At 41.2% G+C, this 12,997-nt stretch overlaps 1 protein-coding gene and 1 long non-coding RNA gene across 6 annotated transcripts; one reads left to right on the top strand and one right to left on the bottom strand.

The window, feature by feature from the left end:
• Nucleotides 1-1,063: 1,063 nt before the first annotated feature.
• On the top strand, nucleotides 1,064-11,280 carry SERPINE2 (serpin family E member 2). 3 transcript variants are annotated; one of them, XM_068200952.1, is made up of 9 exons: nucleotides 1,064-1,365; nucleotides 2,559-2,678; nucleotides 3,838-4,065; nucleotides 5,133-5,330; nucleotides 7,673-7,871; nucleotides 8,012-8,112; nucleotides 9,112-9,198; nucleotides 9,750-9,833; nucleotides 10,616-11,280. In XM_068200952.1, the coding sequence occupies exons 1-9, from the start codon at nucleotides 1,110-1,112 to the stop codon at nucleotides 10,651-10,653; spliced, it is 1,311 nt and encodes a 436-aa protein (XP_068057053.1). In that variant the 5' UTR covers nucleotides 1,064-1,109; the 3' UTR covers nucleotides 10,654-11,280. The 3 variants fall into 3 exon arrangements, with proteins under 3 accessions (XP_068057053.1, XP_068057054.1, XP_068057055.1); XM_068200953.1 differs by having other exon boundaries at nucleotides 2,562-2,678; XM_068200954.1 differs by lacking the exon at nucleotides 2,559-2,678.
• Nucleotides 5,172-10,159, bottom strand: LOC137480077 (uncharacterized). 3 transcript variants are annotated; one of them, XR_011002694.1, is made up of 3 exons: nucleotides 8,938-10,159; nucleotides 6,668-6,752; nucleotides 5,172-6,421 (listed from the first exon to the last, which is right to left on the bottom strand). It is a non-coding gene; the product is annotated as an uncharacterized lncRNA (long non-coding RNA). The 3 variants fall into 3 exon arrangements; XR_011002693.1 differs by lacking the exon at nucleotides 8,938-10,159 and having other exon boundaries at nucleotides 5,172-5,770; nucleotides 6,668-7,532; XR_011002692.1 differs by lacking the exon at nucleotides 8,938-10,159 and having other exon boundaries at nucleotides 6,668-7,532.
• Nucleotides 11,281-12,997: the final 1,717 nt, after the last annotated feature.

The following is a 12,997-nucleotide window of genomic DNA, read 5'->3' on the forward strand; positions in this document are numbered from 1 at the left end:
CAGAGACCTGGTTTTGCATTTGTTGTGCAAATAGTACTTCATTCAGTTGTACACTTTCTGCAGCCTTTCTTCTGAAGTCAGTGAGGGAACAGGCTCCTGGCTGGCCTGGAAATGGAAGTCAGGGCTGTGAACTGTGTAAATGAAATGTCTTAAAAATGTTGTGAACAGGGAACATAATTTAAGGAAATTGGAGATTATTGCATTTTTCTCTAAGCATCTCTTTGCCGTAACAAAAAAGGTTGAATGCAGTTTCATGAGGAAATAGAGCACAGTAGTTACAGTGCTCAGCGTTTGACATTTGGGCTTGGCTGCCTATAATCAGTGGCTGATAGGTCCTGAACAAAGTGTTAATGCTGCTTGTTCTTCAGTTCTTTGGATCTCATGGGTAATAATACTGAGTTCTGTCAGGTGTTAGACCTGCCAATGAAGATATGCCCATTTTGAATATTAACTTCATTCTGTATTCATTAGGCGCTCCATTTTCTTAAATGGAAAAGTACAGGTTGAAATCTGAGTTCAACATTTGCATTTTAAAATCTAAAATTTTCCTCTATGTTCCCGTTATTGAGAATGCCAATTATGCAGCTAAATCTTATTGTTCTAGGCAGGTGTAAATTCCCACAACAGAAGGTCTGTTTGCATATATAGATATGCTTCTGTTCACTGCAGAACATGATCTATGAGGTGTACTGTGCATCACATACTAGTGGGTGAGGACCATACCACACTTCTCAGCACTCCCTTGCCATAAAGGGCAATCTAAATAGAATGGCAAGGCTCATTTAACTGGAACACAAAACTATGAACTAGGCTGTTAGGAGAGGTAATCTCCTAACTTGGTGGCTTTTGGCCTTTATATAGGCACTGGTATCTAGCTATGTCATGATTATCACTGCATCTGGAAACCCCTAGACCTAAAATCCAGGTAGTGGTAAGTAAAACAAAGGTGTGAGTCCCATTGCCAGAGCTCTGTGAATGGTGTGTGGCATGTGTGTGAGACTTGCCTGCTCTTTTAGGTAAATAAGAATTTATGTTAAAAATGCTGTACTTGTGAAAGGTGACTTAACTTTCCCCTCTTGTTTTCTTACAGATATCTCCAACCAGGAATCATGAACTGGCACTTTTCACTCCTCTTTGTTCTTGGGACTTTAATGTCTGTATGTTCCCAGTTCAGTTTTTATCCTCTGGAGGAGCTTAGCTCTGATGTTGGAATCCAGGTCTTCAATCAAATAGTGAAAGCTAAGCCTCAGGACAATGTTGTTGTTTCTCCTCACGGGATTGCATCAGTCCTGGGGGTGTTGCAGCTGGGAGCTGATGGCAAGACGAAGAAGCAGCTGACAACTATGATGAGATACAGTGTAAATGGTCAGTGATCCTAAGGTGGTTTTGGGTTTGTTTTGTCAGACTCTTCATGATGTATGAGATGGCTTTCAAAGTGTGGTAGATTGCATCATGCACCAATTAACTCTGTTTACAAAAGCACAAAATGGACATGCTTGAAGTTAATTGGCAATTTGAGCATGGGTATGTACATATACCCAAACTGGCTTATAAGCAGCTTGGTTATTGACTTCAGGGCCCTGGCTAGAACTGCAATTGTCCTTGCCAGCTTGGTATTCCAGAACTGGGTGGATGGTGGTCCAGTGCTAGCTCTGTGCAGGGAGGTGGCAGTCCTCCATTTCAGGCTGTACTGCACAACCTTTAACGTGCCATTCCTTAGATAACAGGGCAAGAGGCTATTTCTTGGCACCTCACTGAAAGCAGTGCAAACTAACCATACAATTGATACCTTCACTTTGCTCTGCAGTTTTGTTCATGTGTTTCTGCTGTCAGAATCCCTGTACGTGTAGTTCTTGTAGTGCCCTTTTCTTGAAACAGCCATTTCTGCTTGCCTGTGCCTGACACTGCATGCATCTGTGTTCATATTCCTCTGCCAATGTCTGCCCCTCCAGAGGGAGTAGGCTGAAGATTCTTACTGCTTTAATTTGCATGCTATTTTTGTGAGTGTTTGCCAGCAAGACTTAACATCTTAGTGCCAGCATTCTGCCTTACTTCCAAGAATAGAAAACCCTCCAGGAGGTAAGTGCACATTTTAATCTTGAGCAGTATTGTCATATAACATGTTGTCATATAACATGTTGTCCTGTCTTCATTTGCTTTGCTGTTTTGGTCCTGGATTTGAAGTACAACAAAATTATTTGACATCTAAATGATGTAGATTGAAATCTCTTCATGGAATAATCAGCTCTAGGAACATTTGAATGCTCAAAATCCAAGTACTTGCAAAAATGTTAAAGCATGATATCAACTGGTTTTATCTGGCCTTCAGACTTCCTAATCTTAACTGTGAGACACAGAGGTTCTCAAACACCTCAGAAGGTAGCCACTGCCTAGTTAGAGGCTTGTTATGGGATGCTACCTCTGTCCTTGCACACGTTTCCCCTGCTCTTGTTTGTGACTACCTTAAAGTCCTTTGGCAACTGTAGCAACTACTTCTTTGGAAAGGTATTAGTTGAAAAGTTTTAATTTGTCTTTAGCTGTCTTTTAATGCAATTTAGCAGCTGGAAGCAAAGAGGAGAGCCAGCATCATGAGACCAGCCAGCTCTCCCAGGATCACCAGCAAGTGCTCCGTGGACCAGCAGTGGTCCACAGAATACAGTTTGAGAACCTCTGTTATGGTATGTTCTCCAAAAGAATTTGCCCATAATATTGGAGAGTGAACATGTAGAAATTCATACCGGTGGTGCTGTTAAAGCATTCATGATATATGAAACAGCAAAGCCATCTGAGGCTTTTTCTTACATGTGGCTAAGAGAATAACTCTGAACTAATTGATTCCTTTCATATCTCTTCTTTGTCTACATAGGAAAGTAGTCATGAAATGCTTCTGCCTAAATTGTATTGGGAAACAGAGGGAACCCATTAAAAACAGCCACACTAGGATGCTGTTTGCTGCAATGGTTGAACATGAAGGTGCCTGCCTGGCAGTAGCTTCCCTGTGTAGACAGGCACTCACTGATGAGGAGTAGCACGGGAGAACTGGGTGTGGTGAACATAGCAGTTCTTCTGTGCTGCCATATGCTTTCCCTCACACACAGTGAAGGAGCTAGCAAGCACTTTGCACAATCTGCTTTCAGGTCCTAAGGATCTTGACTAAGCACTGGAACGTACTACGTTCCCTCTTGCTGTTTTTAGAGGCAACCTCGTGTGTTAAGAAATTAACTCCTGCTTGTAGCTTATTTAGGCCAGGACTTAGTCTTTAAGGAAACTAAGACTCAACTTGGAAGTTTATAATAAACTCTTGACAGCTTCCTTTATTCTCCAGTAAATGGAAAGGAAGTAAAGAAAACCATTTTTGCTTTACATTCTGAGGCTCAAGACCATTTGTTATGCAAATCAAATCCTGCAGAACTCTTGAGTGAGTAGGCTGACCCTTTGACTTTCCTTATCGTTGTCACAGAGCTGACAATTGACCTGGCTTATATGATAAGAAATATTTTTTGAACAGTTTCTTTGGAAGAGCATGATTTGTAGCTCTACACTAATATTTGAACCTCAGTGTAATCCCAAGCACTGTCTGTAACATTCTGAGCAGACAGCTAGAGGTGCAGCAGGCATCATAGTGGAGGATCATATTTTAGCTGGGAATCAGTAGTGTTATGCAGATGAGACATCAGAAATGGGTATTTTGGAGGTCCATTCAGAATGCTTGCTTTGGTCTTCCTTTTCTAGTCCAGCACTTAATGTCTGACTTTTCATGTCATTAATAGTTGCATATAAAGTAACTGCTGGTTTATCATGTTATTCTAAATTAAACTTGCTGTTTTTTCCAACTAGGAGTTGGTAAAGCCTTAAAGAAGATAAACAGGCTGATAGTCTCAAAAAAGAATAAAGACATTGTAACAATTGCTAATGCAGTGTTTGCAAAGAGTGGCTTTAAAATGGAAGTGCCTTTTGTTACAAGGAACAAAGAGGTGTTTCAGTGCAGTGTCAAGAGTGTGGACTTTGAGGACCCAAATGCAGCATGTGATTCCATCAACCAATGGGTGAAAAATGAAACAAGAGGTGAGTGGTGAGTGCCTTTGTGCATGGCAGGGTGGTGTCTGAGACATCCAATTTAGATGGAAATATTGGAGAAAGATATAGGGAGGTAGAGAAAGCTCTGTTCTGCAGCTCAAAACTGTCTTTTAGCTGGCCATTAGTGTGATGCTTTAGAGCTGGTGAGTCAGGAACCAGCAGTCTGGTTGCCCCAGCAGATGTGCCTGTGTGGTGGCATGGAGGGATGTGTTTGGGGTATGTGTCCATCTGCCCCGGGATCAGAGCAGCTTTTACTCTTCTTTGCATTCATGCAACTGGGGAAAAATGCAAGCACAGTTGTCTTGGGTCCATGCTTTCTCAAACATAGATGCTTTCAGGCAACTCAGAAGTTTTACTCAGTAAATCAGACTTATGGGAAGCTATAGGGCAGTTCAGCTTTTGCTCTGACTGCCCTAAACTGTCCTAAGATACGACCCTGTTCTTAGGACTCGCATTTAGTGGAGGATTCTTTACCAACCCTGCCTTGATAGAGCTCCTCATGCTTCAAGCCTCTTGAACCAATTGTAAAGCTTACATATGCTAAAGCCAGAGGTCACGTGTTGCAGCGTGTTCCCAGTTTAGGGGAACTATGTGTTTGGTACAGTTTGGAGCTAAAACAAGTCCCTCCTGGATGTGAGGAGTGTGTTGATGATGTTAGATGTGGTATTTGTGAAATGAGGCTGTCAAATTCTTTCTCGACCACATCACCAGTTTTGCATAGCAATGTTGCAAGCAGTGTGTGAATGGGGAGGTGTTTCAGCTGAAACTATTCCATGTAGTCTTAGATCTGCTTACATGCTGGAAAGGGTAGCGCCTTGTTAGTTTGTTAAAACATCAGGCTATCAGTTAGCAAGATGTGTTTATTTCTAGTTATCCCAAAAGTTTACTTTTTGACAAAGAATACCATTGACTTTGAATTTTAAATATATTGTCCCATGGGGAGCTGGCACACTCACAGGTCAAGGGGTCTAAAGTAATATGTGTGTCACATTCTTCAAAAACAGTTGGCCAGTGCTATGACACCAAATACTCAAGAATTTCTTTATTTCTTCTAGGTATGATTGATCAGGTTGTAGCTCCAGATGATATTGAAGGCAGTTTGACCAGACTGGTTTTAGTGAATGCTGTGTATTTCAAGGGCTTATGGAAATCACGATTTCGACCTGAAAATACCAAGAAACGCCCATTTTATGGAGCTGATGGGAAGACCTACCAAGTTCCTATGCTGTCCCAGTTGTCCATCTTCCGCTGTGGTAAGCTCAGTGACTCCCACTACCACCAACAAAGAGTGTAGAACTTGCTCTTTCCAGGAGCTTGCTGTGCATGTGGTGTTTAATGGTGTTGCTTCTTGTAGCTGATATAGATGGATTGTGTTACAGAAGTGTCTCCTGCTGCTGAGGCATGGGCACGGTACTTAACAGTTACCTTAAGACTGGATGCTCTGTCAAGTATTGCCTTATCCTTCGCCTTCAAAAGGGAAAGTCTTAAGTACCCAAATTGAGAAATTTGCATGTTAGTTAAGCTTTGCTGTTAGAAAGAAAAGTAGGTGTTTATAAGGGCTGAGACTAAAGGAAAGCTGCCAACCAGGCAGAATGGTAGAGGGTTACCTGGTGGTGAGCTGTATATGAGAGAAAGATTGGAGTTTGTTTGTTTTACTGCAGATAGAGAAATGGGACTTGCACAGTCTCCAGTCCTATGGGAGCCGCGGGAGCTGGGTTAGGATGTTGGCTGTATCTCCTGAGGTGTGAAACTGCTCTTCAGATTGAGTCACAAGTGAAAAGAAGTTCAGCAGGTTCTGCCAGACTTCCATCAGAGACTCTCAGAGCTGACACCAGCAGCTTGATGTGACTGACAATGTACTTCAGAGCTCCAGTTTGCAGCCTTACAGGGATTTTAGTGGTCAAAGTATGATGGGTGCTCTGATTAAAAACTTGTGTTGCATCCTTCTAAGAATTGCTGCCTGGAACGTACTTCCATGTGTGCTAAATACACTCTGAGAAATAGGCCTGAGAATACAGCTTGCTATAAATCTAAAAGTAAGACACACTATGCTTTTAAATGCCTACTTGTGCTGTCAGTAGTGCTCAACTAATACTAGTAGACTTCATGTTAAAGTAAACAGCTGTGACTCTGTCTCAAACCTGTATATTAGAGCAGATGTAATGTAATATTTTAACTGCTGAAAGTGGGAGTATATACTGCAGTATATACTAATTTTGGAGTTTCAAATGAGTTCATAACTTAAGGTGGTGTTTAGCAAGACTATTATCTTGAAGGCTTTTGACTTCTGATGCTGGTTATAATATCCCTTAGGCCTGTGTTTAAGGTAGAGAAACTATTAAGGCTAAAAAGGAACAAAAGAAATACTGCTGAGTTATTCATTTCCTGAGGACTCAAATGAGGTTTTTTTATCTCTGGATTTCCTAACACAGGGCTTCTATTTTATCCATGCTTGCAATAGGATCTTTAAAAGTTTAAATATCTTTAAGTATCTTCATTCCCATCAGCTGACTGAAGCTGATCTCCCCTCCTGTTCAGTTTGCCTCAGTAATGATAGCAGCATGTAGCAAATGAGGAAAGCAGCACTTACCTGTTGGACAGTTTGCCTTGTGTGACTGTCCTGGAGCTGACTTCTGCAAGCAGTGTTAGATCTGTAGGATCCAGCCTGAGAACCACTGCCATAATAAAAGGAATAGAGAAACTGCCAACTTTAAATGTGATTCTTGCAAAACAGAGGTGCAAAACTGCCAGTTTTGTAGCAATATGAGTTTAGAGCAGCTTTCATGGCGCTGGCAACAAGGTTAAATTTGTAATGAAGCTGTTGATTTTCAGCTTGGACTGTCAAGTACAGATTTAGATGAAGAAAGGGGAAATACAATAAGATCTTGTTGCTATTCGAAAACCTTGCTTGAAATACTGCCTGTAGTTAAAATGATAAATTTTAACTTGAAACTACTATAAAAAACATTTGCTTCCCAGCCACATGCCAGAAATCCCACAGTAAGCAATGGGAGCTTGGAGGAGGAGAGGGTTGCTCAAAGACAGTCTTGCTGTAACTTGGATGTGTTATCTCCCTCCATCTCATCTAATTGGCCTCTTGCACTGCCTCAAAGTGGCTGCTTTCCACTATCTTGAAAGACTTCAGATTGCTTCCTAATCAGATCCTTATTAAGGAAGAAAATTAAGCAAATGCAACAGACTACTTCAGACAGGAACCAGGAGGTCTTGCAATAACTCTTGGAGGAACAAGCTTGTCTGCAAAATCTCTCCAGTTTGGAAAGATAGTCTGCTGCTATTCCTTGCTTTATTTTTATTCTCAGTTCACAGCTGGGTCTGGTAGAGGTGAGATCTGGAGCAGAGATCCAGTTAATTCACAGACCTGGTCACTTCTAGAATAACTGGCTTGCTGCTCTGGGCTGGTGAGATTTGTCTGGGAAACAGTATGTATGTTAAATGAGTATATGCTCCTTGGTGTCATCCTGTCTGTGTTTCCTGACAGACTCTTCTAGCAGTAGTTGTGTTAAGGTAGAGATTTAAGGCTATAATGGCTATGGCTCACTAGTTTGTTTGTGTTGGTTTGTTTCTATAATTTTAGGCACTACAAGTACCCCAAATGAGCTGTGGTACAACATCATTGAGCTGCCATACCATGGGGAAATGATCAGCATGTTGATTGCACTGCCCACCGAAAGCACAACGCCGCTCTCTGCTATCATCCCCCACATCAGCACAAAAACAATAGGAAGCTGGATGACAACCATGGTAGCAAAAAGAGTGCAGGTTATTTTACCAAAGTAAGTACTTGCACAATCCATTCCTTCTCCAGGGAGTGTTTGGGAGGTTATTTATATGCATCTCATCTGATACAGGAGAAGGAATACTTCGGGTGACTTTTCTGTATAATGCTGATGCATTCTCTTTTTCTTCCAACCAGATTTACAGCAGAAGCAGAAACAGACTTAAAGGAACCTCTGCAAGCACTTGGTATTACAGATATGTTTGACCAGTCAAAGGCAAACTTTGCAAAAATAACAAGTAAGTTTTTTTTTAAATTCATGATGGCTTTTCATAGTTTCTAGCTCTGAATGAAGTGCTTGTTTTAACAATGCAGTTGTCTGCTTTCTCTTGGCTAAGTGTTGCCATGACATTAGAGTTGGTTTTATGTTGTAGCCAGCCAGGCATGACTGCTTGCTTCTGTTAAACATTGCAGTGGCTTTTTTCCTCCCTCATCTTACATTACAGCAGTAAATCATGCTGGTCAGCTTAAGATTTGATATTGCAACCTGAGGGTCTCGAGCATTGTCTGAAATCTTTGGCAGGACTTAAACAATACCATACCTTAGTCTGTAGCAAATACTGCAACTACAGTGTGTAACCTTCCCTGAAATATGTGTTTAGTGACTTTTTCTTGAGCTGTAAGAAAGTATGTATGAAAAACATTCACACTGTAAGGGACTGAACCAACTCAGAGCTGCAAATATTAATATCTGAAAATGGGGTGTAAACACTTTTGAACTCATGGCTGTAAAATATCATCTTATTCTTTTCACTGCTTTCATTAAAATCCTGATTAGCTTCTGTGGAAATGTCTAACAAAAAAGCTTACCTTGTGCTGGCTTAATTTGAAAACAAATGCCTGTGTTTCATTGAAAGCAAGGTATGTTGCTAAGTGGTTTTTTTTTCTGTGACATTGAGACACATGGTAGTATAACTTGAATTCAGATAGCAAATTTTTTCAGGTTTTTTAAATTAAAACTAAAAATGCATGTGAGCACTTGTAACTTAAACCATCAATAAGAAAACTTTAAAAATGGGGAGGAAGGAGGACTAAGATAGGTTATTCCCTGTTTTTGTAATTACTCATTAGTGACTGTATTCAGAGGTATTGTTCTGTACTGCAGCTTTGAGATTCCAGCAGGATTGTAGCAGCTTTTAGTATTCTGAGCCATGCTGACAGAGCTGCTTAGCTACACAGTACTTCAGGACTCTCTCAGTGAGTTTTACTGAAGGTGCTGTTCTCCTTGGGTCTTTCAGGAACAGAAGGTCTTCATGTATCTAATGTTCTGCAAAAGACAAAAATTGAAGTTAGTGAAGATGGAACCAAAGCTTCTGCAGCAACAAGTAAGCAATTGTACTGATAACTGTCAGACTTGGAAAAACTTCATTAGAAGGCTTTGGCACTAGGCAGAGATAGCCCACTTGGAGATCACTGCAGCAGCGTGCTCAGACTCAGATCAGTTAATGGGTTTTATGTAATTTCTCAGTCAAATCTCAACTTGCCAGTGTTGATCACTGTTAGAAATATTAACAGGCTTACTTCTGTAGAAGTGTCTTCTCCTAGCTTAGACTTTATATCAGGCCAATGATAGCATGTTCTGGCTATCCAGGTTACAAAGAGGAGTAAGCTACTACAGCCCTTGGGTGACAGCCCAAGACTTCCAGTTCTCTGTGGGTCTTGTCTTTTTAAATGCTTCCTGTAAGAATATCATGTGACCTGTGTGGCTTTAAATGTCCTAGTTAGTTTTAGGCATTTGTCTGCACCTATTCAAGCCTATACACACACACAAAAACATATATATATATCTACAAGGAAACTTTACTTTGTTAGAGTATATAATGCATTATGGTGCTTGATTTGTCTCACTCTTAACCTTTTGGTTTTTTTTGGCAAGCTGCAATTTTAATAGCCAGGTCATCCCCTCCTTGGTTCATAGTAGACAGACCATTTGTGTTTTTCATCCGGCACAATCCTACAGGTAAGCAGCATCTGTAAGTACTTTTTGGTGTAGAAGTTGAGTATCAGCTATGTAATAGTGACAAAAGAAGTCTGGAGCTACTGAATAGCTATTATAAAATGCACTTGCAGGATTTTTTTTTTTTTGCCCTTAATTTTATGTAATTTTACTGGGAATACAACTTGGAACAGGGAAAAAAATACATTTTGGCTGTCAAGGTAACAGAAACAAGTGTGACAGGTTTGTGGGTATAAAAGAAGAGTCTTTAATAGTCGTAGTACCCTGAGTGCAGAGGAAACAGCTCTTTACTGGTAGTGAATTGGTGAACAGGGCCCAGCTTTCTGGACAGTCAGATAGTGAGGGCAAGGCAGAACAGGGGGTTGGATCCAGGGTACTGCTGCAGCCTGCCCTGAACACAAGTGAGTGTTCCAATATAATGCTCAGGGCTTCTTTGCAGTATGGGCTGACTCTCCTAGAGCAGAACTGCCCTTCTTGCCGTGACCTGTATGATCAATGTCAGTTAGTGGGGAACGAGGTGCTGCTGCCAGCACTGGGGGAAGAGCAGGCTGCTGGCAGCAGGCCCCATCCCCAGGCTCCACAGAGCATCAACAGGGCTGTGTGTCTCTAGAAATAGGAGCTGGCCACCTATCCAAACATGCACTTCCCTGGGCTCACAGACCTGCGGGAGGCTGGACAAGACTGACGAGGTGGCTTGGCTGTGCTCTGTGGACTTAATGCTTTCATGGAAAAGTTTAACTCTGTTTACAGACGATGGTAATCCTTGTTTTTGTTTCATCCCTCAGGTACAATCTTGTTTATGGGACAAATAAACAAACCTTGAATGTGGAAAAGACTTTCTTCAAGAAGTAAACAGGCACACCCCTGTTCTGTTAAATATTTTGTACACTACTCTTTGACTTCACTCAAGAGCTAGTTTTAACCACTGACTAGGTTTTGAAACAGGAGTCAACATAGTTCTGGCTTTGTGGGGAAAATACAGATTGAAAACTACAGTATCTCTTCAAAATGTCTAAAAGATTCTCTAAACTACTGAATGGTTACCTATGCTAGCAGCTTCTGAGCTTTTTCTGTATCTACTAAGAATTTTATGTATGGCTTTTTGTGAGAGGATTTTAACAAAGAATGATAAATGTTTCTATTAATGTTGGTTTCTTGTGTGTGGAAAAGGTCTAATTTTGTAGATACCACCTATCAAGATTACTTTTGGTTCTTGAGTATCTTGGTACCTGGATATTCTTGGTAGAAATAGAATAAAAGTTCTAGCAGTTTTTATATAGTGCATGTATCACTGAGAGTTTTAAAACTAATGTGGTGTTCAATACACATCGCATTGTCCTGTCTCATTGTAATGTAAACTTGTCATTGCTAGTATACACTTTCTATTGGATTTAAATTTTATATTTGTTTTTGTACAAAGGAAAAAATAAAACTGCATTATGAACAGTCAGTGTTGTGGATCGTGGATGTGCTGATGGATATTGGGGTCCAGAGCCCTGTGTAATTGAGATTTAAGAAGAGTGAAAGAAGGGAGATGTTTTGTGAGACCTTTCTGTTGTGTGTAGGTGGGGGTGTTGGTTGGTTTTTTTTGGTGGGGTTTGTTTGGTTGTTTGGATTTTGCTTGTTTGTTTTAGTCCCTCCTTCTGATGACCTTTTCTGAAGTCATTCTGCTGTGGATGAATTATCCACAGGTTTGGTATCTGAAGAGAACTCTATTTTGGTATACCTGAGTTATTGCTGAAAACTGCCCCATGAGGACATCTCGGTGCACCTTTGGGGCCTTTCCTCCTGTTCCTTGTGGTGCAGTTTATAAGCACATGGGCATCTCTTCATGCCCCTTGCAGGACTCTCCTGAGTGCAAAACTCTTTCCAAAAGATAAGCAGTAAATCCCTTTGGCTTGTCACAGATGGTTCTTTGTTGTACTGCTTCTGTGGCAACTGAGGGATTTGGGTGGGTGAGGTAAACCTTTGGCATCTCTGAAGGGCACAGTCGGGGAGAAGAGGCTGCTGGTCTCAGGAGAGAAATTCCTGCAGACTCAGCCCTGGTTGGGAGTAGGTGACTGTAGCATGTGTCCATAAAGTGGAGTGTTGAGCCTCTTGGTCAGGTAAGAAAACAAGATGAAGAGAAAATGCTTCCAGCTGAAAATACCAGAATGTGTTGTGCATGGTCACTCCTAACCCAGTCCAAACCCCAGGCTGAGAGCTTATAATATGCTGCAAGATACTGAGCCAATCTGCTAACCTCTCTTTTCCTGTTTGAGTTGAACACTGCACTCATCAAGAAGAATAGATCTGTAGGTGTTTTATGGGATGTATTAGCTGCCTACCACCTAACATGTACGCTGGGAAAGGGATGCTCCTGCTGCATGCTGAGGGCTAGGTCTCCTGCAATAGGTAAATAGAGAAACTAACATGGCCTCATTGTCTTCCTGTCTTGTTGAAGAGAAAGTGAACCCTGCAGGTGGGGAAGGAAAAAAAAATTACACTCAAAAGCAACAAACAAAAAATAAGCAAGTATGGGGATCATGTAACTAAGGATGCCAGCGCTGAGCAGGAGACCTCTCCTGGCTAACCCAGCCACATCTCCTTGCATCTCATGGAGGTAAGGTGCACAAATAACAGAATAGTTACTGGGTTGTAAACAATTACAGTGACATTTGCATTGGTTTGTCTTGTACCTGTCTTGAATATGCTTTGTCCTGCAGGAATAGAGAAATGTTGCTTCACAGAAACTCCAGAGCCAGGACCTGAGGTAGACTTAATTCACACACACGTTGTATTTTTTTGACTACTGGGGTGCAAGATGTCATCTTTGGGCTCTGGAGCAGTGTGGGATTGTGTTTCAGAGTAACAGCTGCTGTTTTAATATCAAAATAAAATTGCAATATGAGAATTGATTTTCCAGTTGCTTCTATTAAATGTTTGTGTTAAGAATTCAAATATTTCAGGGTTGGCATTGAAACTGAGCCTCCCACAGGACTTAGACACAGCAGCAGTGTCTGCTCTGGGCAGCAAGCAGGTTTGGGATTAGGTTTGGGCAAGAGAAAAAATGCAGTGACATAAGCTTTCAGGTTTGCCTTAGCACAGTTTCTGTGTAAACAACTGTCATTCCCTTCTGTTAGTCCTGAAATAACTTGTAAAATAAGATGATTGCTTTAGAGCGTGAA

This window comes from Anomalospiza imberbis, chromosome 10, assembly GCF_031753505.1.
Source record: "Anomalospiza imberbis isolate Cuckoo-Finch-1a 21T00152 chromosome 10, ASM3175350v1, whole genome shotgun sequence".
Taxonomy (NCBI): domain Eukaryota; kingdom Metazoa; phylum Chordata; class Aves; order Passeriformes; family Viduidae; genus Anomalospiza; species Anomalospiza imberbis.